Raw genomic sequence first — 25945 nt, forward strand, 5'->3', positions numbered from 1 at the left:
GGGTGAACTACCAGGGCAAGGACTGCAGATGGGCATCCATTGGAATCTGACGCAAAGGAACGATATGGAAGGACAAGTAACAAGGCCATCCTTGTTACTTGTTTTAGGTGAGCCTTCACCCAAGACCTTTATAAAATCCCTAGGCATAGGTTCTCGGGTTCTATGTTTCAGTTTCATAAATCTAACTTTCATGATTTGCCAATTAAGTAAGGAGTTTTGAGGAATCAATTCAACCAAAACCCGCAGACACAATGTAAATGAAAATCCCAGTACAGACCAATTCACCCAGCCACCAGCAGAGGGCATGCCTGTCTAATGAAGAACAAATTCTGATCAAACACTGCTTAGCAAGACAAGAATCAAGATAGTTCATCTGGACAGTGGATTTCATTTCCTTTGTATTTTTCCACATTTTATAATACACAATGAACATATACTTACATGATTTACAAAGATGTTATTTTCTGCAGTCTTTTATAGTATAGTACAGTATGTGTGTGTGTGTGTGTGTGTGTCATATGGTGAAATATTCATTCTTTTATCTCCGTGTAAGGAATACCAGTGGTCTTGGTGCTAGTCTTTCAATTTGCCTATGGGTTTGAAAACTTTCATAATAAAAGCTTGAAAAATATTTTGAATATAAAGTAACCGAAGAAGTTTGGGAAGAATAAAAATGATATTCACATCCTTTAATTCAAATACAACTTCTAACTAAATAATAAAACCAGTCTCTTGGGTAACAGTATCTTCACCCTTGGGTATTGATATGTTTAAACATTCTTATCCTCAAAATGTTTGCTTAAACAGTCCATTCTGGTTGCATAAGCTCTTCTAACATTTCAATGAGAGAAACAATAGGCAGGCATTCCAGTTACCATTGTCACTTATCAAATTACCTCAAAACTTAGGAGCTAAAAATAACCACTTTCTTTGTTATTTATCAGAAATTCAGAAACATTTGGGCAATTGTTGCCTACAATTTCACACACTGTGGCAGTCAAATGTTGGCTAGGGCTGTGAACACCTAAAGGCACCGCAGGACTGAATATCAAACACCTGACTGGTACGCTCAGCCATTCCAGTCAGCCTCTCAGTGAGTTGGTCTCTGGGTAGTCAGATGTGTCACATGGCAGCTTCTTTCAGCACTCAGCTTCAAGCTGAGTATCCCAGCAAAGTAGGCATAAGTCACATTCTGTTTCTATAGTTGGGTGTTGAATGCCCTCCAAAGGCTTATTTTAAGTTTTTAGTCCCTGAGGTGGCACTATAGGAAAGTGATGGAGCCTGTGGGAGGTGGAAGCCTTGTGGGAGGATTTAAGTCTCTAGGAGTGTGCTCCCCAGAGAGGATTACAGGACCCTGGCCCATTCTCTGTCTGCTTCTGGGCTTTAAGACATGAATGCTTACTGTGACATACTCTCCTGCCTGAATTGCTACCTTCTCTAGAGGTCCAAAGTAATGGAGCAACCCAATCTTAGACTTGAACCTACAGAATCATGAACCAGTGTGTGTCCAGTATTTTGTTATAGTGCTAGAGGCTGAGTAGCTGACCTCTAATGACCTAACTCTCTAGTACTCACAGCCTTACTTCTGCTGCTGGACTCATGCAGGATTGAGGCAGGTATTTCCACAGTGGGGTGCTTTTGTTGCCTTCCTCAGAGAAGGAGGTATGGAAGCTTCCTTGGGGACACTCATGTATGGAGGGTCTCAGTGCAGTCTCACCATCATTCACCCCTGATTTTGAGGTATTTTTCCTTTCTCCTAAATAGAAATTTTGTAAACAAGCGTTACTTCCAAGGAGAGCATTTTTTTAAAAATTATTAATTCACGACTTCTTAAAAAAGGTCCTACAGTTTCACAACCACACTGACAGACATGGCCTTGGACAGCAGTGGAAGACCAGCAAGGCAGCCCCTTCACAAAATTATTGTCAGCTTATGTTTGGCTGCAGCTGGGCCATGAGCATTCCTGACAGGTCTGTGGCAGAAGTATTCAGGGGCAGGTGGCACCTCTTGCTTGAGATTCACAGAACATGGCATACCCATTGGCATGGCAGTGAATGGTCCCATATGGCTTTGTTACAATGTAGCAAAATTGAAGTCCAGGAAGAACATGGAAATTGAGGACAAAGGATGGTGGTTTTGCCTATGGCTGCTGGGACAGGCCCTGTTTCAGCTCTGCCTTGATTCTGTTACCCTGGGCAGCAGCTAGCTGGTCACAAGCCAAGTCCTGGGTGCCTGACACAGGTGACAGGGTGAGGGTGGGACCATAAACTTCACCAATGAAGACACAAGCCACTTTTAGGAACAGGTGTGAGGTGCTGCCACCTAGGTTTTATTCACCCCTCAATAGTAAGGATTAAACCCAGGCTCATTCATGTTAGACAAGTGCTCCAACAATGAGCAATACCCTAGCCCTTATTTTGAGACAGGGTTCTAAGTTGCCCAGGCTAACCTTGAACTTGCAATCCTCCTGTCTCAGCCTCCTGAATGCTGGGATTATGAGTGTGCACCACCACACCTGGCCCAAAAAAGATTTTGATAGATGGTACCATATTACCCATACTCAGAGAATGCTGCCTTTCAGTAATCATTCTCCTCTTATTACATATGTGGTAGACAGTTTCAGCTAAACCCATGGAGGCCAAGCTGAGACTCTATTTCCCACTTTCCCTGCAACTTTGGAACTACACTGAGTTCTGGTGAATGCAATCTGGGGGGAAGGAGATACATACATTGGCTTTAGTCTGTAAAGACTGAGGTTTGCCCTCTCTTCCCCTTTACTTCTTTCTGATGGCTAGACCAGGGCACTGTCTTGGTCAGTGAGCTGGGAGCCATGTGTTCAGGAAGGTAGAATAAAAAACTGAAGCCTGGTACCCTGGTCAACTGCTCTTGTCAATCAGCATTTCTGGGCTTATGTGTGTCCTTTAAGAATGCTGGTTGTCATGTGATCTTGAGCACTATTGGACATGTTTCTCACACAACCCACTAGGGCTAGGGAACCAAGGAGGCTTAATTTTACCCTTCTTTAGGTCAGGTTCCTAATGCACTCTTTTAAACCTCCCCATCATCTTACACTCTCCAGATCCCCGCTACTGCTGTCACAAGTTTGGTCTTACAGACCCAGTATCTAGCAGACCCACCTGATCAACTCAGGAATCTTAGTCTGCATAAGAATTGATTCAGTATATGAATTACTTTTTCTGTCCTCTTTGGCTAGAGATAAGTCTGTATGATCCACTTCTCCCCAGGGAGCTGTGTTCAGACACCATCTGTGGGCTTCCAGGCAACATTTACCTTTTGCCCTTCTTCCTGCCTAAAATGTAAGTGTGATAGCTGGAGCTTCTGCAGCCAAGAAGTGAGACAGAATGGAAGCCTTAGGACAAGGAGAATGAGACAGGTGTGTAAGTCATCTGAGGCCCTTATGACATCAGGAGACCAGTCCTATACTAACTACCTTTCATTTCTATAAGGCACTAAGATATGGGTTTCCAGCAATATGCAGCTAAATCTAATTGTGACACACTGTCTTACGGTGTGTAGAAAGCGCCAGACTTCTAGTAAGCCAAGGGAGGCAGTGGGGGAAAGTGTGCCAGCTTTAGTACACCCTTTCCCCCTTTCCATGTAACCCCTAGAATTGCCACTCTGCTCCCTCTAGAAAATGGGGGTGGGAGGAATGGAGTATAAGTATGAGGGAACCAAGGTGAACACCAGGAAAAGGACAGTACCAAAGACATAGATTTCCATAGCACTTTGTGTTGCTTCCATGCATATTAATCTTCACAGCCACTTCAAGAAGTACTATTGTCTGGCCTCACAGGAAGAAGCTTTGGCAGGACAAATGGCTGATCTGGAGTCAGAAAGGCAGCAGTGGGCCCAGTGCAGGGTTTCACTCAAGTCCATGACACCATGTAACCTCGGCTACCAGGCCTGGTCTCTGTCTTGTCCCTCACCTACAAGGGCCTCTAAACTCTGCTCCCAAGTATAAACTCCCTGTGACTTAGTCAGCTAGGCCCATGTGTTGGGCAGAGAACAGATGGAGGTTCAAGGGCCCTCAGAGGCAAACCACTTACCTCTATGAGAATTCCACCAGGAAACCTGAAATCCAGTGTTTGTTAAAAATACTTTTAAAAGAGGATGAACTTTTGTTACATATATTTGTTATGTAAACTTAAATAACCTAAATATTTACAGAACTTTATGAGTTTATTATAAACAAGCGTTCTATTTATACATGTGAGAAAGAAGTCTGGTGGGATACAACCTAAATGTTAACACTGATGAAGGAGTATGGAAATATGGATGGTATTGTGTGTTTTTAATTTCCTAAAATGAACAAATGAGGGGGAAAGACAGTTATTATATGCTTTAGAGGCATTTTTATCTAATGCTCTAAATGCCTTCTACCTCTCACCATCCTGGCCTGCCTTTAGGAGCCCTTGTTTTGCCTCAGTTCCCAACGCAATGAAACCCTGATAGGGTTGTGATGGAGACATCCATTGAAGACGCAGGAGAGACCTGGCCAGAACCTCCACCAAAGATATTTGTCTACACTGAGGGTAACTCACTCCACAAATGAGATCCCACCAGAGTGACCTATGTAAGAGAGGAGGGCAAAGGCCAAGACTTAGAGGGAAAACTGTGTGAAAGATAGAAATAACTGTCTGGAAGCCCTTGGGACCATGAATGAAAGCATCAAGAAAAAGGTGATCTTCTTGGAATGATGTGGTTGGCAGAACTCTACAGCATTTAATGACATGGTACTGTTCCATCTGGCATATCCACTTGCCTTGGTATGTACAAGAGCACTGTGATTCCCAGGAAGCATCAACTATGCACAGTTGAATGACAAGGATCCCTCTACAAGGTGAATGCAGCCACTCTGGGGACACGCATCAAAAGAGAAACAGACTACCAAGAGACCCTAAGAGATACTCATTTCAGGAGAAACTAGGCTCTATCTTGTAAGTGTTCTAGCCCTAATGGGCCTTGACTCTTACCCTTCTTTGGTCCCCCTCTTTCTCTGTCTCCTGGACACTCCCCTAGCTCACCTGCTACCCAGACACGGGATCACCACATGCTGATCTAGAGTCTGATAATACAAGTGAGGCTTGGAGAAAGGCAATGAAGGCTAGGCTGGAAGAGTCCAGTATCACAGTGGTTTATAGTATGGACTCCATTCACATCCTGGATACAGCCTTGAGCAAGTTTAACTTTAATGTGCGTGTTTCCTCACCAGTAAATGGAAAAAGTACCATACTCACACCCAGGGTTGCTTTGAGGATAAATATGTTAGTATGACTCATGGAGTACTCACAACAAACCATTTGGCCAGCAACTGTTACATAAATTAAGTGCTAAGAACATAAGAGTCTGGCTGGGCAGACAAACTACTCCCAGCTCCTATGTGTCAGTATGATGTCTCTCTCCTCTTTGGACCTGTTTCTATGATCATGGATAATGACCATCTCTCTTTTTAACAAAAATTAAGGTTAAACAATCCATCTAAGAGCAACAGGTGTGCCTCCTGAGTAGCTGTAATTACAGAAATGCACCACTGAGCCCAGCTTAACATTTGGTTTTTGGCCTCCTGGTGCTTACCACAGGCTGTGTTCATACACTGAAACAGGAGGCAACATAAATCTACCCCACATACACCTCAGCACAGGCCCTGTGCCTGGTCTGTTTCATGAATGGGGAGAGATGAGGTAAGAGAAAAAAAATAAGAACAACGGGGAGAGAAAACAAGTACTACAATCTTAAAGGTAAAAATAATGGGTGGCACTGATTCACTTGTTTCAATCTGAATTCTTGAGCTTAGAAAAGAGGCCAGAGCTGAATTCCCAGTGGCCACTGAGCCACCCCTTCCCTTCTGGACAGAGCTTACTCTGAGACCTCAGCCACCATCTAAAGTAGTTTGTTAATAAAGTCACTTAGCTCCAGAATTTTCAAACCCACTAATGAAATCAAGTTGGTGGATCCAAGTAGTGATTTAAAAGAAGAAAAATGAATTAGCAGAGGCTAAAAGTTCTCAGAATGTGTTGCCTCTAATATGGGTAAATAAAATTTCAGGAAACATGTGAGGGGTGTATGTGCTGTGTTGTTGGAAAGGCATTCTCAGCTGGGGTCATAATCAGGAGTCTTTAAGAACCACTGCGTAGATTGCCCCGTATCTGCTATGCATCATCCTGGAGGCAGCTGGTGAAGGGCAACCACCAAATGCCATCTGGGTCAGCAGAGGGCAGGCAGCACAAAGCAGGCCCTTGCAAGGTTGAGATGCCCATGTTCTCTCACAGAGCAGGCCTTGGATGTTTGCCCTCCTACTATGCTCCTGAGGGCCCACAGCTAAACTCTACAGATTAACAGTAGCCTGAGTGTAGCCTGAGGCCGGCCCTTGCTACCTTCAAGCCTATCCCCTCCTCAGCTGTGCCTTGGCTTTTCCTCCCCCAGTTTTTCTTGTCTAGTCACTTGCTTTCCTTCCTTCCTTCAAAGTACTGTTTCACCTGTTCAGCTTTCCCTTAGCCTCATTCTCCCTCTTTCCCTTTGTTCCCCTATCTGCCACCTCCTTTCCCAGGATGCGTACACATACATACCCTCACACACACACATTTTTTTTTTTCAGACAATTCAGCCTTTACTTTATTTTTGAAAATAATTTTGTAGATTCCACTTTCTTCCATGAAACAGAGGTCAGGCAAGAAACAAAAACACACAAATTCCTCTCCAACCTGCCATCTGCATCCTGGCATGTGAGGACATGGGAATGCTTCAGGAGGCTAGACAGAGCCTACTGCAGAGCCAGAGCTGTCCTGGTCTCAACTACTCTACCTTACCCTGAGGCAAGCAGAAGCCACAGCCCTTAGGGAGTAGCCTGTGCATCAAACTCCAGGGGGGAAAGGGACTCAGGACCTCATTCTCTCTACCACCAAGCCAGCATGGAACCCTCCTAAAGCAACAAAGAGGGGACTGATTCTTAGAAAGGAGGTTGGTCAGGGATAGTGTCTCTGTGAAGCAAGAAGGGGGTGGTTGCCCCAGCATGGGCTTTCCTCCCATAACCTTTCCCTGACAGCTGGGCATGACTCAGGGTCTTGCCTTTCTTTACGTCTTCTTTTCATCTAAGAACCACAGATGCTATGCTACAGAGAAAGAAGAGCTGTGAAGAGGTCAGCAATAAAGACAGAGGAAAGGAGGCAGTAAACTCCAGCAACCTTAACAATTCCACCCTGACCTGTTGGTGAAACCCCTTTGGTTTGTCTTATTTTGGCCACAATATGTTCCCTTCTCACATAACCCAGCCTCACACTGGGGGAAAGTGGGAAAGGGAGTTAGTACAGAAGGAGGGCTCATGCTCTGTGGAGGATCCAGGTCAGGAAGCAGAGGCCTGGCCAGGTTAGCTAAAGTTGCAAACCTCTCTGTAGAGAGAGAAAAACTCAGGACATAGACAGTCCTGGCCCCAACAAGCCCTAGTCTTTACCTACCACACAGTGGTTTCCTGCTTAATACCTCTCTTTCCCAATATATCCCAGAATGATTCTCTTTACCTGACTCCCCTGAGAACGGGAGAATAACCCTCATCTTGTCACTTGTGCACTCGAAGGCCACACACAAAAATAAAAAAGAAAGGAAAAAGAAAAAAAAACAAAATGGACCCAAGAGGGAAACACTGACAGGATAATACAGCCAGGGACTGCAGTCCTGTCTCAGCTCATGATATAACGATTAAGGGACCCAGCAGGGACAGGCAGGTACTGCTAATTCCAGCTAGGATCATAGCCATCCCAGGTCTGTGGGGGTGCCAGGTGGACACGACGACCCCGGAACTGGAAGGTGACAATGCCCCGGTAGCCAGCCCTGGGGACACCTGACTTGAGGTCATCCATGACACCCAGAGCCTTGGCAAAAGCCTTGAAGCTGTCCCTGCTTGTGTACTGCACTCGCACCTCCCCCAGCTCCTTCCGATCATTAGTCCTCACTTTCTCCACCTGTAGCTGGGGGGCACTATAGACTCGGGAGAGGAAATCCCGGTCATATGCCTCCCGCTGCAGGTATGACAGGTCCAGTTGGGTGAAGGGCACAAACTGCTGGTTTAGCTTGATAAACTTGAGATGCTGGTCAAAGAACTGCCCGTGGCTCACACCCTTGCGGCCAAAAGTCATCGTTCTTGAAATTTCAGGGCGCACACAGGCTCGCCCTTTCCGCTGTTCAGGCCGACGCATCCAGTCATCCCAGAAGGCCCTGGGCCACTTAGGCTCCAGCTCAGCCCACAGCTCAGCCAACAGCAGCCAGCCCAGGCCAGGAAAAAAGTCTGTGCGGTACAGCAGTTCAGGTTTGCTGGAATCTACCATCTGTTCCTTGCCATTATCATTCCAAGCAGAGACACACCACAGGGAAGGATCAGCCCTCAGTAGTGGATAGGTAGCCTGGAAGTACTCGAAGAAATCTGGTGCCACTTCCAGGTCATCTTCCACCACCACAGCTGCTGGGAACTTGAATTTGTGGAAGATCTGACTCAGAGCCCAGTGGTAGTGCCTGGCAATCTTGTAATAGCCCTGGAACTTGCGGTGGTCGGGCTGCACAGCAATGTTGCTCAGGTCAGGCTGCCGAATGTGCGTGACTGCACTGCCATAGGAAGCAATGACCTGGGCTGTCTCCTCGTGCCCACAGTCCTGGCTGACAATGATGGGGAAGTGCTCAGCTGAGGGCCGATAATGCAACAGCTTGTCCAAACAGCGCCTGACAGTGCTGCGGTCACAGGCGATGACAAGGATGGGGATCACAGCTGAAGGTGGGGTCACAGGCACCCGGGGCTGGGCAGGAGGAGCCACAGTGGGTACCCTCCACCGCTGGCTCCACAGAGCATGGTGCTCCCTGATCTGCTGCAACAGCCCTCGCTGACGTTCCAACTCTACCTCAGCATCCTGGGCCAGGCGGATCACCTCTCGGGTGAGGCTGGCAGGATCATCATCAAGAGCACTATCTGAGGGTAGCCTGCCAGGTGCTGGGCGTGTCCAGAAGAAGAGAAGCAACAAAGCATTCCAGGCCACAAAGAGGATAGCACCCCACAGCACAAGCCCTGCAGACTGCTTCTTCAGCATCCTGGCCCCCACAGGGGAGGGCAGGCAAGGGGAGGGCTCGAGACTGCCCTTGGGTTGCCTGGCTTGCTCAATCACAGGTCTAGGTTTGCTTCCTCTGGGATATGGGATTAGGAAACAGCCATGCACCTAAAGAGAGGAAAGAGAAAAACAATCATCATCACAGAGACATGGAGTTCCACACTCCCCATGGGTGGAGGAATGTGGGGGACAGGAACAAGTAAAAAAGTGAGGGAAGAGAGAAGCCAGGAGTTGACTTCAGAGCTCTCTCAAAAAAGAGCTGTCCTTCCACTAATTTAGATTAGGACATTATGTGCCACCACTCCAAAATGAGCAAAGGAGTCCTCAGAAAAGCAATTTATGTTTTGAGGTGGAAGCAGAGAGAGCTACTGGTAGAAAGGAGAAAACAAGGAAAATCCCAACTCCCCTTCCCTACCTGACATTTCACTTCCCACCTTCCATCCAGAGCTTACAGGGAAGAATAAAAGGTAAGACAATCCGCCTCCCATTCTTAAAATCAAACTGCCTTAATATTACAGATTTTAAAAATCAGATATCATATCTTGTCTAATAAGGAAGCAATAGAGGCATTCCCACAAGTGTCAGGAGAAAAGCTATGTTCCCTACAATAGAGATAACCTGCACACCCGTTTATAGCAGCACTATTCACAACAGCCAAGTTATAGAATCAGTCTAGATGCTCATCAGCAGATAAATGTATAAAGAAAATACGGTATATACACACAATGGAGTTATTATTTCAGCCATAAAGTATGAATCATGTTATTTGCATTAAGACTGATACATTTCCTTACTTGAAAATAAATGGAACTGGAGGTCATCATGAGAAGCAAAATAAGCTAATTTGTGGAAACAGTAAACAAAAAAGCAAAACAAAAGATGACCTGAAAGTAGAAGAGGGACTATTAGGGAATGGGAAGGGTCTGGTGGGTAAGCGGTGGAAGGAGAGGAGGACAAAAGAGGATGGTAGGGAGGGTAGATATGATCAAAACACAATATATACGATATGGCAGTCATAGTGAAACCCATTAATTTGTACAATTAATATATATTAATAATTAGAATTTTTTAAAGCCATGCCCATGATCTAAACAGCTATTGATCAGCCAATGCAACTAGATTATAGAAAACAATTACAGGCAGAAGGGAAAAAAAGTAAAACTCTTCTATTTGCTGATGGTATGCCTGGACAATTCTAAGACAATCAATGATAAAACTAATCCAAATAATCAAAGAACAGCAAAGGAGTGACATATAAAAAATTAATCTATATAAGCCTTTATATCCACAAATAGCAGCTCATTGGAAGAAATAATGTATGGGAAAACCCTATTTACAAAAACCATGAATAATTCATGATAAAATATTTAGAAATAAACTCAAGAAATATTAAAAACTTGTATGAACAAACCTTAATTCCTGAAACATGCAAAAACTTAAATATCTCCTTTCCTTAGTCAGGACTTTACAGCATGTACCCTGGCATTCACAGGAAAAAGTAAACACACAAGAGTATTTAGAAAAATAATGAAGATGAGTTGCGAAGAGGAACTTGCTTTGCCAGATATTAAAATACTAAGTAGCACAGGCCTCTGTATTTATAACTGTGGTCCTCAGTCCACCCAACAGAATAGAATTTAAACTCCAGAAATAGATACCATTACATGTAGAAATCTAGTGTATGATAAAGGTATTTAAGATTTTTACAAGTACTTGGGAAAAGATAGTCTTATTAATAGGGTTATAATAGGTATACCATTTGGAAAAACAAAATGAGATGCATACACAAGGATAATTTCCAAGTGTATCAGAATTCTAATATGAAAAACTATAAAAGTGCTAAAAGGAAACATGGATAAACTTCTCTAGAACCTGGGTATAGGGAAAGACTTTCTAAGTATGACTCCAAATCCTGATACATTAAGACTGATATATTTCCTTATTTGAAACTGGAATTTTTTTTTTTTTTTTGGAGGCAGAATCTCCCTATGTAGCCCAGGCTGGCCTCTACAGAAGGCTAGCCTTGAACTCTCAATCCTCCTGCCTCAGCTTCCCTAGTGCTGAGATTACAGGTGGACAACACCATGCCAAGCTTCTGGGAGAAATTTTCTGCAACCTAGATCATAAGTAAAAAGACAATAACCTTAACAAAGAACTTAAAAGGCAGAGGAAGAAAAGATCATATATTTTACAGAAAATGAAGCAAAGACAAAGGTAACTCATAAGAAAATACACTTAGGGGCTAGAGGCATGGCTCAAGTGGTAGAGTACTGCCTAGCAAGTGCAAAGCCCCAAGTCCAACCCAAAAAAAAGAGAGAGTAAGAAAGAAAAGAAAATACACATAAAATGGTCCACGGACATATCAAAAAATGTTCAATTTCACTCATAAGAAAAATGAAAATTAAAAATATCCTGAGATAACAATTCTCACTCATCAAAGCTACCAAAATTTAAAAACTGGTTCTCATCTCTTAATGTCTACTGCAGAATAAAAATTCTTTTTTTTTTTTCATTTTTCTTTTATTATTCATATGTGCATACAAGGCTTGGTTCATTCTTAATTTTGGACTGAGGGTGAAATGGAGGGTATTACAAACAGGGCATCAGGAAACTTCTGGGAGAGTAGATATTTATTATCTTGACTGTGGTGATAGTTTCACCAGTGCATGCATATCAGAATTGAACTTGTACCCTTTAATTATCTACAGTTTACTCTGTGCCAATTATACCCCAATAAAGCTTTTTTTAAAAAAGACACTATTGTGGTAAAATTGGAATATAGACAATAAATATATCAGTGTTAACTGAGAGTTATGTAAGAGAATACCATAATTCTTAGGGAATATATGCTGAAGAATTTAGAGGTAGAGGACCATGGGTTGGTGAAGCAGTTCAAGTGGTACAGCACCTGCCTAGCAAGTGAGCAGCCCTGAGTTCAAGCCCCAGTACCACAAAAAAAAAAAACAAAAAAAAGAGGTAGAGGGCCCATAATAGATACCCTCAAATAGTTCAGAACAATAACAACAACAACAACAAAATGTGTGTGTGTGTGTGTGTGTATGTAGCAAAATGTTAATAACAGATATATCTGAATAAAGGGAGTATCAATGTTCTTACGCCATTTTTATTCCTATGAATTTGTTCTAAGGTTAAAACTATTTCCAAAAAGAGTTTCTTAAAAATAAAATAAAGTGACCTGGCCCACAATTTTGAATAGCTTCAACCATCAATAGCTAAGCACACCCAGTAAAGAGAACTGAGACTATCTGTTTGCCCTGAATTCCTCAATCACTTGGCAACATGTTCTCTGCCAGACTCCTAGAAGGAGCCAGGACACATAACCAACAAGACAAAGGCATAGTCCTAGCTGGGCACGGGTGGCTCATGACTGTAATCCTACCTACTTAGGAGACAGAGATCATGAGGATCTGGGTTCAAAGCCAGCCTGGGCAAATAGTGCTACAAGACCCTATCTCGAAAAAACCCATCACAAAAAAGGGCTGGTGGAGTGGCTCAAGATGTAGGTCCTGAGTTCAAACCCCAGTACTGAAAAAAAAAAAAAAGTATGGGCATATCAAACTTTCACACTTTGATACTTTGCCAGACCCTATTACTGAAGAATTTGAAACATTCCAAACTACATGACTCCCCGGCCTTCCTGCCTCTGGTTTCAACCCTTGACACCCCGAAGCTTTAGTCATGAACTGGCTTAAACCAACTGCTCTACCTGTTATCTTCCGCCTCACATCCCAGTTCTCTATCCTAGCAAAAACTTTGGGTCCCAGATCTAATCTCTTCAGTCCTATAGTCTCAAGCCAAAAGGTCTGGTATGAAAGGGCTGATCCTGGAAGATCTCAAAAGGGACCTGAATTCTATTTCCCTCCCAGAGAGACTCTCCCAGTCCCTGTCTGCACATCTACACCACCTGTTTACCTCCCAGAGCCAACCACTCCACAGTTCCAAACACCAGTCTTCTCAGAAATTTCAGGTTCATTCCATTTAGCTGTGGAATTACACACTTATTTTATCAGGGCCCAGTATCCTGGAAGGATTGAGAGATGTAGATTTCCAGTTTCTTCTTCACAACCGTTAAGAATGTGCTCAATGCTGGAACTTTCCCTCTAGTCTAATAGCTAGAATGCCATATCCCCCAACTGCCTGCCTCCTAAGTGACTGAGAAGGAACTCTTTAGATAAAGGTATGTGAGAAAGAGACTGAATTCCATTAGCTGAAGTGCTGGCCTCATGTGCCTATATGCCCAATCTGCTCTTCCCTATATTCTTCATCTGACAGCCCTAATTCACATCTGCCAGTACATTTTCCCTGATGCCTTCAGACATGCAAGTCTACCTTCCCTTCACAATCAGCACCAGTGCAACCACTTGCTCAACATCTGACAAATCCTCTCTGCTGAAGGGCTGGCTGCAGAGGGACAGGAGCCAGCTCCACCAGCTGCTGTGCTATGACACTCAACGTTCAGGAGATGTGCCTATAACCTAAAAACTGGCTTTAGTGTGGATGCCACACATATCCACAATCCCTCAACTGCAATTCCCAAATTCAAAAAGCACTAGAAAACAATTTTCTAACCTCATTTGGAAATAAAAATCTCATCCAACCTTATTCAGCGAAATCTGATCTAATCTAATGTGAGGCTATTTATAGGCCTTATTTACCCCACTTAGTGTGTCTACTCATATATTTTGCTGTAAAAATAAACATGGTGGATTATGGTGTACCACTTCAAATTTCATAACACATATTAAATGCACCAGATCTTTTTTTAATCTAAAAAAGTCTAGATTCTGAAACATATCTAGTCCTAATAACTTTAGAATTGTGAAAATGGGAGAGATGGGAGAGACAAAGTTACTTATTCACTGTCAGTGTCCCATTTCAAGCCCTCAAACCCTTTAACCTGAACTCTTTCCTTATTGTGAAATAATTTCAAACCTGAACCTTTGATGTATTTTCCCAGCTGGCTTCCCTCTAAACAACCTTCCCAACAAGAGTATCCTGGTCACAATATTACCTCCCATATTCTTTAAGGCCCAGTTCAGACAACTCCTCCAGTAACATCCCAGACAGTGTCTCCTCCCCATGACTTCACTCCCATAGCAATCTCTCCACCTTGTAATAGATTCTCTGGCTGCATATTCTCTGGCTCTCACTTTAATCCCAGGGGTGGAGGGAGAGGAAAAAGCCCTATGTCCTCCATGGAACATACAGCGCTTGGAACATATGTTAAGTTCAAGTGCTATATGGAGGACCATTTGCATTAATTAAATCAGGGAGAAAGAAGATGAAAACAGCACCAAGAATGTGAAAGATTATACCTTCCGAAGATAACTATCATATATCCACCTCATTTACTCTTCTTCCAAAATTGACAGTAACACTCTTCCCTCCACAGGTGAGGGTCCATGTTCCCTCCCTTTTACTCTGAAAAGACCTATGACTCTGGGAGAAGTGCGGCTATGTGACTAACAAGACAAGTTCATAAACGGCAATACAGTTTCCACCTGGTGCTCTTAAGATGGACAGGACATCTAAAGGTATTTCAGTTGACAGCCTCAACTAAGGTCCCAACTGACAGCCAACATCAACTACTAAACACAGGAGGAAACCTTTCAGAGGATCCCAGCTACATCTGACTGTAACTGCATGAAAGACCGCAAGCAAGAATCATGTAACTGAGATTATTAACTGTATAACTGTATGATTTTAAGAATTCTATGATTCTAATTTTTGTGGCAATCATTATATAACCATAAGTACTGAATAAAACTGGATTTAAGTAATTCTGACAAGCAGGGCAAGTGCTCTCCACTGCCCTATGTACTCAGGCCCTAAGTCCAAATTATGAAGCCTGGCCTCTACTCCTATCCCCTTCCTTATTAGGTCTCTATTGCTAAATAATAAATTACCTCAAAATTTAATGGCTTAAAACTGTAACAATTATGCATTTCTTCTTACAGTATCAGTGGCTAAAAAATTTAGAAGGTCTATGAATTATCAAGTCATGGATAGACTTGGAGGAAGGGAAAAAAACAAGTGCAAATTACTAAGTGGAAAAAAAAAGTCAAAAAGGCTACAGACTGTCTGATTCCAATTATATGCCATTTTTGGAAAAGACAAAACTATAGAGACAGTAAAACGATGAATGGTTGCCAGTACTGCGGGGGAGAACAGGATGGGTAAGCAGAGCACAGGATTTTTAAGGCAGTGATAGTAAAATAGGAGGTAGATGGACCCCATCATTACAACCACACAATGTTTCATTATACATTATTAAAAACAATAGAATGACCAGAGAGGTGTGGCTTACTCCTCTAATCCTAACTACTTGAGACGGTGAGATTGGGAGGATCATGGTTAGAACCCAATCTGGGCAGAGTTCTCAAGATCCCATCTCCAAAATAACCAGACCAAAATGGACTGGAGGTATGGCTCAAGCAGTAGAGTGCCTGCTTTGCATGAAGCTCTGAATTCAAATCCCAAATTCCAGTCCCCCCCCCACACACAAAAACCATGGGGAAAAAAAAAAAAACAGGACATACAACGCCAAGTGAACCTTAATGTAAACTATGACCTTGTGTAATAATGATGTTTCAATTAGTCTGCCAATAATAGCAAATGTATCACTGTGGGGTGTTGTGAATGTGTAAAGATATAAGTATGAGAACTCTGTAAGTTTCACTCAGTTTTGTTGTAGACCTAAAACTGCTCTACAAATAAACTTTATTCCTTAAAAAATTTTAAAAATTAAAAAACAAAATTTAAGCTGGGCACCCGTGGCTCATGCCTGTAATCCTAGCTACTCAGGAGGCAGAGATTAGGAGGACCATGGTTCGAAGCTACTCCAGGCAAATAGTTCTGCGAGACCCTATCTTGAAAAACCCTTCAAAAACATAGGGCTGGTGAAGTGGCTTGAGGTAAAGGCCCTGAGTTCAAGCCCCAGTACTGCAAAAAAAAAAAAAAATTAAAACATGGAACACAAAAGTTTTTAAAAAGATAAACTATAAATAAAAATAAAAAGTGGGGCACAGAGGGAATGACCTTTCTCTGTTCTACTATGTCTGCGACCTAGGCTAGAACACTCAAAAGCTGAGGCTCATTCTCTCACATGTATGTAAGCTGACTTTGGCAGCAGACGAGACATTAGCTGGAACAACACTTCCACGAGCTTTCTCCATGTGGCCTGGGCTTCCTATGAAGGTGATAGCTGGGTTCCAAAATAAGTGTCCAAAGAAAAGAGCGCAAGCCAGTTGAAGTTATACCTTTTTTCTGATCCACCCTTGGTTCACTGGCCAAGGGAATCATCCACAAGGGAATTTACTCATATTCAAGAAAAGAGAACCACAAACCTCACCCCTGGATGGGAGGAAGATAATGCCCAATTGTAACAACATGTAGAATGGGATATTTATGGATGAGACCATTTGAGAAAAATACAACCTGCCATATCTTTGTTTTTCAAACAGGGCAACTGTTCATCCTGAGTACAGTTCTTTTTCTTTTTTTGGCAGTACTCTGAATATAGTTCTTAGTGTTGTTATTTATGAGATTTCCGTGTAAAGTACAGATTCAAATCTACAGATTTGTAGATTCAAATTTTTCTAGTTTGCAGAACTCCTTTAGGGAAGTGGAATGTGAGACCCATACCACCAAGTACAAAGACATCTATACTAGGTAGGAGATGAGAATTGAGTCTTTTCAATATATTAAACATTCAGCCAAATCCCAGGGGACTCTGGGCATATCCTACAAACGCCTACAGAGCTTCCTCAGTTTCTTCATTCAAAAGATTAAGAGCAGATTCCTTCCTAACACTTTTTTTAAGGGGTGGTGGTACTGCATTTTGAATTCAGGACCTCACTTGCCAGGCAAACATTCTACAATTTCAGCCACACCTCCAGCTTCCTGCCCCTTTTCCACTTGGAGTCAGGGTCTATGTAGCCCAGACTGGCCTCAAACTCATACTTTTCCTGCCTCAGCTTCCTGAGTGCTGGGATTACAGCTGTGCACCATCACAAGGGGCTTCTAATATTTTGATGCCAAGCTTGCCCCTTTCTCTAGCAAAAGTGTTTCTTAAATGTTGACACTTTCCCTTCCATCTCTGCCTTGCTTAGTATGTTAGAAAGCACTGTTTTAAAAATCCAGAACACACAGAACACATCAGATAATGGAGATATAAGTGAATTACTTTCTTGTTCATTGTTATACTCTTGTATCATGTACCAGGCTCCATAATTTCTGAAGGAAGGAGGAACTGAAAGGGAGTCAGAGAAAATACACTAAATAATTCAAGGGCTTAGAGAATAAGACTTAGGAGGGAAGTGATACAGGTTATTCATCCCGAACAAAAAAACAGGTAAGGAGAAATACAGTGCTAATACCGCAAAAAGCACGAAGGCTTGTGATTCAGGCAATCCAGCACCAGCAAGTCAGGTAACCTTTTGACCAGTTACTACTCATGCTTCAGTTCCTTCATCTATTAAGTGACAAGGTTGATTCTGGTCAACTCTGAGGTCCCTAGTATCTGGGTGGTGAGGAGAATGACAATTTCCCCAATGCCCCAAACAGGAAATGAGTTTAACCTGTCGCATATGCCATATATTACAGTGCTTCTGAGAACAAGACGCAGAAGCAGGAATGCAGGTGGACTCAAGAGTCTCCATAATGGGAAAGATCAGACAATACTGATTCCAGATGGGAGGAAGACCCAGGAGGATGTGAGCTGTAAGATCAAGGGCCTACGTGGTCTTTAGAACATCCACCAAAGATGTTCTAAAGCAAACACGAACATACTGCAGCAACCAAGGTTAAACGAAGTGAAGCTTCCCCCTTAAGCCAATCTTCCGTGGAGATACGATAGGGTTCGCAACAGTCCCAGTTTGTAAGATGGGGGTCCTGCAGGTCTTAGGGAACCCCTACTCCACACACATTAGCAAACAGGTAGGGAAAAAAAAGTTTTCTTGCTAATTTACATACTTCAACAGTTAATTTTTCCTATGGCCGAGCAAAAACAATCCTTAACAACTTGTACAGGACGCTGGGTGAGGAATGGGGTAAAAGGCCACTTCCCATTCCGGTACCAATCCCTCTCCAGCGATCCAATCTCCTCCCTGCCCCGCACCCACGGACGCCCTGCGGCCGAGTTTCACAACAGTCTCTACCCCGCGGAGCCCGCCCGCCCTCCTCCAACAGCTGGAGGCCGGGATTCCAAAAGCACAACGCGGAGTTCCGACTTCCCGGCTAGGGAGGATACCGCAGCGCAACCGCTACCTAGGTTGACCCAGGCAGCTCCCAAGGCAAGTCCCTCTCGCACAGACTCTCAACAGCACCAGTGCTTTCGGGCGACAGGAGGGGCTCGGACCCGACTCCCCTGAAGCGCCCACTCCGCACTCACAGGGCCTCCCACAGTTGGACCTTCGTCCCCTTCCGGGGACAAGCTTCAGGATGAGGGGCGCCTACTCACCAGGTCCTCCCAACTTCGCAGCCCGAACCTTAGCCCGCCCGGGACGCACGGAGCTAGCCGGTGCCCCGGCCAGTCCCAGGCGCTCGCACAATTGACGCCCCCTTTCGCCCAGCCGGCCCTTCCTATGGCGCGCCGGGGCTGACCGCCGGCGGGCAACGTGGCCCTTCCCCGGGCAGGGCGGGGCCGGCCGAGGGGCGGGGCCACCAGCCCCTCCTGGCCGGCGCCCGGCGACTCCGCCCCCCCCGCCCCGCCTCGCCCCTCTTCCTGGGCCCGCCTCCTCTCCCAGACTTCCCGAGCACCCCTAGTGATAAAAAACAAGTCGTTTCTCCTCAGTCCCCAACTTCGGAAAGGAGTTGTAGAAACAGCTGTTTCTTTTGGGCTCTTCTCTGTCCCCACTTGCAACTCTAAGAGTGGTACCTGACCCCTTCACACACTTTCAAGCCCCTCTAGTCCAGACGTCATCCCCTCCCTAACCCGGGGTTCTACAGCTTCAGTGGAGTTTATGGAGACAACCAGATGGGGATAAGGTTTGAAGGCCTTGCCTGAGGTAGACGGGTCAGCCAGGTAGGGAGTTCACCAAACCCAACGTCAAGGATCTGGGAGCCACCTCTTGCCCCCAACCCAAGCGAGGCTGCGAGTCTTAGCTGGAGTCTGAGAGGAGCAGGTGGGGCAGGAATGTAAGAACAGCAACTAGCGTGCCAAAAGGGAAGTCAGGGAGGAAACACCTGCTGCCAAAGGCGCGTGAGAGCCAGCTGTTTAATTTCTTTCATTTTTGTTTTTCCTACGGGGTGGGGAATGAGAACTATTAGTGCTGAGTGAAGAAGCAGTGGGGCAGGCCTGATCACAGAATAGGATCATCAAACTTAAGGAGAGAAGGAATCTGTGCAAGGGAACAGGGACAGCACCCAGAAGAGGCCTGATGTCTGTGTCTCTTTGGTATTTTGGAGTGGAGGATGCAAGAAACCTGAAGGAAAAGTGGAGGAGAGAGTCAGAACTCAGGCCATGCAATAGAGGCTAAAGCTTAGTGACAAATACCTGTGACTAGAGCCACAAGCAAAGTGTGAGAAGGGAGGAAAGATGCAGAAGACCACGAGCTGGAGGACATGACTGAGGGGTCAGCAGTAGATCCTGAGCAAACAGAAAAATTTCTCTGAGGCTTGAGCCCTGCATTCCATGACAGGTCACCCAGTACCTGTCATGTACCACTCTGGAATTCACAGAGGTGTCCTGGCAGCCCCTGCTGTCCACTCCTGCAAACTCCCTCCATCTCCCCTTGCCTGACCATCTGCAGAAGCCACAGATTCCCCCCCACACACACACACACAACCTCTCACCATCTGACACTAAGAAGTTAGGATGGGGAGATAAGAACCACTGGTTGCTCTGTAGGTGATTTTCCAGAGGACTCTTGCCATTTAATCAGAATTCACTCTAGTGACATCAATCAGACCCTCCCCTATCTGTATCCCAAGGTGTTTCAGAGCAGAGCAGCCCAAAACTTAAATATGATTACTGAGTGAACATACTCATTAACTTGCTGCTATATGATGCCAGGAATGATGCAAAAGGCTCCTGCATAGAGGTGAGGAGCTAAAACAAAATTATGAGGCATCACTAGACATAGAGGCCTTCATGGGGTAGACCTCTCCCTTGGCCTCTCTGTTAACCCTTCCAGGAGCGTTGCAGAGTATATCATCATCCCTGTTCTTCAGAGGAGGAGTCTGAGGCTCAGGTTAAGCCCCAATATTGCTTGAAGTCACAACTGTTAGTGAGAGCCATGGCCAGGTTTTAGACCCAGGCATTTCTACTCAAAACCTGGCACTCATTCCCTCCCTCATGCATCCTTGCACACTACTGCTCTCAAAGATGGCTGTATATGACCAAGCATGACAGAAGCATAGTAGGGCAGCAGAGAAATCTTGACAGAAGCAGCAGACTGGCAGGAAAGTCAAGTCCATGTTCATATGACAGGCAGAACCCAGCATCTCTGCACCTCTGTCCTCTCTCCACACTTCCCCTACGAAGGCAGTTGGGAAACATATGGGTCCTGCAGACTCCCACCCAGTGTCGAAGTGGGAAGGAAAACAATAAAGTTGCCCAGAAGTATAAAAAAATTAGGTCAAAGACCTGAAATGTAAGAAGATAAAATCATCTTCCTGGACAAAAGATGGACATGGTAGGGTGCTGAAAGGTGGCGGGGGGGGGGGGGGGTAGAAAAGAGTCACAGCACCACCTCTTACCATGACGGTTATCCATCTAAGACACTTGGGATGGGAAACTGATGGGGGATTGTTTGTGCACCATAACTCACATTCCCTTCTCTGTAGTGTTTTGTCTAAATTCCAAGACTCACAGGAAGATCTAATAAATAGAAATCCCCAACTGCAGGAGGGCTACCCCAAGAAGAAAGAGCCTAATAGAGAATAAGAATGGAATGAGTTCTTTGATGGAATCAAGAGAAAACATTTGCTCTGAAAGGCAAGAAGCCAGAAGATGAGTGCCAAATTGACCTGGGAAGAGGCCCTGGACTCTTGACAGAGATTTCATGAGTAGAGATGATCAGGAAAGAAGGGGAGAAATAAGAAGCCAGGTGACTAGATTCTGGGGATGAGCTTGGGATCAGATTAGGTGCAAATGGAAGAAATAGGAGGATGGGGTTACAGGGTAAGAGAGAACTATAAGGGTAATAAGCTTTCCTGCCTGCCCTACTAACACCAAAAGAGAACCAGAGAACCAGACAAAGGAGAAGAAAATAAAAGCTGTTCTAGGAAATTGTATCCTGCCCCATAAATTACATCCAAGATACCCTAAAACTGCTTACAATCTGGAATTTATGCTCTGAATTCAAAACAGATCCTGGCTTGAAACTATCAGTAGATATTAAAGCAAAGTTTTAAACCAATATTACAGTCTCCTTTCTACCTCCTCCCAACATCTATGTCCTCACCGCACCCCAATGGTGACACAGAAACTCAGCTCATAGGTCAAAGTAAGAAGAAATTATCACAAGAATAACTGAGCAATGTCTCTGAAATCTAACTTTTATTAGCCACCAACAAATCCTTTTGCAATAAAGGGTGACGTGGCAGTGGCTCAAGTGGTAGAGCTCCTGCCTAGCAAGTGTGAGGCTCTGAGTTCAGCCCCCAGTGGGGTGGGGTGAGGGAGTAAGAATAAAGAAGAGGATAAATAAATTCAGCCAAAATACCCACACACGAAGTATGGTTAAGTCTATCAGTGGTTCTGGCTGAGTGGCCTAACCCCGAAGATTGGGGTGCCCAAGCAATCTGGTGTCCCTATGAGAAGACAATGACTATTTTGAGAAGAATGTCTTATGGAGAAGTCAGGCGGAGGGTAGAGCTAATAATTTGACAGGGGAGAGGAATTCTGGCTCACTCTAAGCAGGCAATGTCTTACCAGAGATGCTGTAAGAAAGGTCATGGAGTTTCTTTCCCTGGAGGTTTAGAGCAGAACCAAGGAGGGCCTTGTCAGATCAAGTGCTGTAAAGCAGCTCAGCATTACACAGGCAATTTCAGAGTGTTCCAGCTCACCCTATGGGAGCCCCCTGCTCAGGGCTTCTGTACCTTCCCCTCCAACTGGGGAAATTATCTCTGCTCTGTCTTCCTCACATGAAGTGGTGACAGAAAACTGACACAACAGACTTGACACTCCCCGTAATATGAGCACTATACAAATCTAACACAATTCCTTGGTACTTCAAGCACTTGAAAGCACTTACAGGACAGTAGAGACTCACAGAGAGGATAAGGAAAGCCCTCTCACAAAGTGCTGGACCACAGAAATGGTGGAGGAGGCATCTTGGGATCACACAGCCCTCACGGACCACTGTGTTCCTTGTGTCTTAGCAAAGACTAGCACCAAGAATTTTCTGGAATAAGTTGGGAAATGAAATGTACCCACCCTGAAACGCACATAGCAGCAAGGGGTTACTTCATGGCTCAGACAAGAGGAGAAAGAACTGATCTGAATCAATGACCCCTCTCAGGCCTGCCTGCCTAACCTTCAGACCACTGGGGAGGAGGAAAAGTCTTCTATGGCAAGGAAGGACAGAAACAAGCGAGTTGGGGGGAGAAAGGGATGATCTCAACAAACACAGTAAGCTATAAATACAGGATTTTCAGTTATTGGCACTAGTCCCTAATGAATGTGAAACCCAGACAAAGAAATGCTAGACCCTGGCCCAGGCTACCATCCCCAGCTGTCTCTGAAAATTCCTAACACCATCTCTCCTTTCTGCTGTTTGTTGTCATTCAGAAAAGCAGGCATCTTGGCACAGGTAAACTGAGTTCAAGGAAGGAGTAGACAGGAGGTGAGAAGACAACTATGAACAGGTTTGCTTGAAGGTAGGGACACAGCGTGCAGAAATATAGATGCCTAACATATGTCAGTCTGAAAAAAAAATTCATCTTAAAAAGCAGAAGAAAAGACTAGACTAAGATGCAGGAAGGACAGGCCCAGTGCTCATGCTAAGAAATGAAATTCCAGACACCTAGCCCTTCAGACTTAAACTTCTTTCTACTCCTCTTTAATTTGCTACCCCAAGAAGACAAGCTGAATGGAGAGCCATTAGGGCCAATGCAGTATCTAGCATAATCTGTCAAGTTTAAATTCTCCATAATCTGTTCATCTTTTCTACATGATCATCCCAGGTATTAATGGCAAAAAGATGAAACAAATTTAGGACAGGCTTTTCATTAAAGACGTTTTTATAAAAGGCTGTGTCAGTACACAAATAAAAGTACAGGACTTCTAATTCAGAAATTTCTCTGTGTAACAAACAGATATATCAAGTAATGTCAGTGTTACTGTTTTACATTTACATGGCCCTGGCTACTTTTCAAAATGCTTCATTATTTCATTTTCTCCATGAAACAGCCTGTGGGGGACTGATCTTCTAGCAAATGAAGAGAAAGAGAATAGGGCGGAGATTAATAACATATCTAAGGTCTATGAAAGTCAAAGCTAGAACATGAATCCTAGAACATGATTCCCATACTTGTGTTCTATTTCTCTGTTGTTTCCATGAGATTTCAAGGCCTAAGCTCCTTTACAAGGAAGGAGAAAGAGTTTAGGAGATTATCAAGACCATTTCCTATCCTCATCTCTCCCCACAGTCCTATTCTTTAGTTCCCCAAAATAGAGCAGTCTCCCTGTGTGTGTGTGTAATCCATTTCAGAGTCTTAGCCCAAACTGACTTAGAATCCTATTACCTTGCTGGTGGAAAGGCATTTAAAGGTAATCTAATCCAATGTCCCTTTAGAAGCCTGAATTCCTTTCATGTTCTCCTTGGCCTAACCTCACTGGCCTACCCTCATATTCAAAAGTACTCATAACCTTTTACAAGGTACTCCTCTAGCCTCAGGAAGGAAAGGATTAGAACAAGTCTGCACCCAGAGTGAAGGAAAGGTGAAGCGTCCTGTGTGCCATCAAGATAAGGGTTCTCATGAGGTACCTCAGGTGCCCTGACTTCCCGAATGGCAGCTTTCCCTGACTTTCCCCACTCACTATTTCTGCACAGGGGCAGCAAGGCAATAAGTGAGAAAGGAGATAGGAATCTTACCTTTCTTCTCTTCTTTCAGTTACTTTCCTGGAGATCATTAAAGCCCCATCCAGCACTCCCATTTCCAAAACTGAGAATCACAAATCAGATCCACCAAACAAAGTGCAGCTTCTCTCCTCTTATCCAGGTCCAAAGTCCATTGCTGAGTGGACCCTGAGGGGGAGGAGTCTGGGGGGGAAGGGGGGTGTCCAGGCCCCTCCCCCCCCACTGCAGACTTTAGAGTCTCTCTCAAGGGTCTGTTACATCCCTTCATTCAGCTGTCCTATTAAGCTCAGACTCTAGTAATGGACAAATTCCAGGTACTATCCCATCTCTTGCTCAGGCAGGGGAAGTCATCCACTGTGAGGACCGGTCCAACTGTCTTCTGCTGGAGATCATGAGAAGAAACAGGCCTTAAAACCGGCATGGCCCACGATGCTGATTTGTGTGTCAGCCTGCAGAACATTTAAACATTATGACACTCTAATCCCAAAAGGATTTCTAAGACTTTCTAGTTCTCCCCATCCATAACTAAATTACATTCCTTTACTATGGTCTATCATCAAAAACGCTTCCTTATATATTCCCAAGTACCTACTTCATTCACATATTGTACCCCAAAACAGTCACACTATGGCACATTCATATGGCTGCGGATAAGAGTTGAACCTATTTTCAGTACAGAAAAGTACCAAAAACACTTGACAGTGTAGGAGGTTATCTTTTAAGAAATACAGAAAACCTCCACCCGTCGTCTAAAGCACCACATATTATCCAACCTCCCAAGCTTCTTAGGATGTTCAGTGCTTGATCGCCAGCTCTCTCCAACTGCACTAAATCCTTTCCAAACAGAGATGCTGGCACCTTCTACACGGATTCCTTGCTCCCTTTCCTTCAACCCTCACCTCCCCCTGCTTCCAAAACTGTGCCAAGGATGTAATTCCAGATCTCCATCAAACTCCTTCACAGGGCCACTCCCGAAAGCACACTCAGGAATGTCTGAGGCCTGAGTCCTGCTTGCCTGAGCCCCATTATTCCAGTTTCTCAGTCCAGGAGCCCTCCCTTATTGTCCCTCCCTCTGTAAGTTTATTCACTCACACTCACACACACACACACACACACACACACACACACACACACGCACGCACACACACACTAGTTTCCTGTAGAGGCGTGGCGTCCGCATGATCCCCCTCCCCCGAATTTAACTCCTCCCACCCTTCCCCTCCGAAATCCGTGCTGTGTTCCCACGGCAAATGAGTAACACTCAGACCCTCACCGTACTCCGAACCCCATCCCTCCGCCGCGCGAACGACTCTCTCCCTAACTGCGCTGGGTCATTACCTGGATCCTGCCCACTCCGTCTCTTTTAGGAGCCACGGATCTCCCAGGATAAATTTCCAGGCCCCAGGCCCAGACCCACTGCCGGTCCAGACCCCACCCCTTCGGCCCGCGGCGGCCCAGCCCTCCCTTCCCACTTCTCTCTCCCCCCTCCCACCATCCACCGCAGCCACTTCCGCCGGTCCCCCGGAAGTGGGCTCATGGCCATGGCTGTCTTCTCACATCCTTCCTATTCTGTCGCCCCCATCCCCCGCCCATCACCACCACCACCACGGGAACCCGGGAAGTGGGTCTGCAGGACTTGAGGTTGTTCTACAGTCACTGTTCACAAGATGGAAGATGACTCGCTGGCAGAACCAGGTCTTGGTGAGAACGAAGCTGAGGGCTCATACCAGTTGCAGTACATGAGGGGGCGGGGCAGAGGCTACGGCCTAGAATGGGAGCGTACGTCACGTGGAG

General features: G+C 44.8%; 1 protein-coding gene and 1 pseudogene across 4 annotated transcripts; one reads left to right on the forward strand and one right to left on the reverse strand.

Moving 5' to 3' along the window:
- Nucleotides 1–447: 447 nt before the first annotated feature.
- On the reverse strand, nucleotides 448–25637 carry Mgat1 (alpha-1,3-mannosyl-glycoprotein 2-beta-N-acetylglucosaminyltransferase). Of its 4 annotated transcripts, none has more exons than XM_074057490.1 (3): nucleotides 25490–25637; nucleotides 24167–24600; nucleotides 448–9215 (listed from the first exon to the last, which is right to left on the reverse strand). In XM_074057490.1, the coding sequence occupies exon 3, from the start codon at nucleotides 9087–9089 to the stop codon at nucleotides 7746–7748; it is 1344 nt and encodes a 447-aa protein (XP_073913591.1). In that variant the 5' UTR covers nucleotides 9090–9215; nucleotides 24167–24600; nucleotides 25490–25637; the 3' UTR covers nucleotides 448–7745. The 4 variants fall into 4 exon arrangements, with proteins under 4 accessions (XP_073913591.1, XP_073913592.1, XP_073913593.1 ...); XM_074057491.1 differs by lacking the exon at nucleotides 25490–25637 and adding an exon at nucleotides 25051–25240; XM_074057492.1 differs by lacking the exons at nucleotides 24167–24600; nucleotides 25490–25637 and adding an exon at nucleotides 19131–19155.
- On the forward strand, nucleotides 5579–5701 carry LOC141418361 (small nucleolar RNA SNORA51; annotated as a pseudogene).
- Nucleotides 25638–25945: the final 308 nt, after the last annotated feature.

The sequence above is a fragment of the Castor canadensis genome, chromosome 16, assembly GCF_047511655.1.
Source record: "Castor canadensis chromosome 16, mCasCan1.hap1v2, whole genome shotgun sequence".
Taxonomy (NCBI): Eukaryota; Metazoa; Chordata; class Mammalia; order Rodentia; family Castoridae; genus Castor; species Castor canadensis.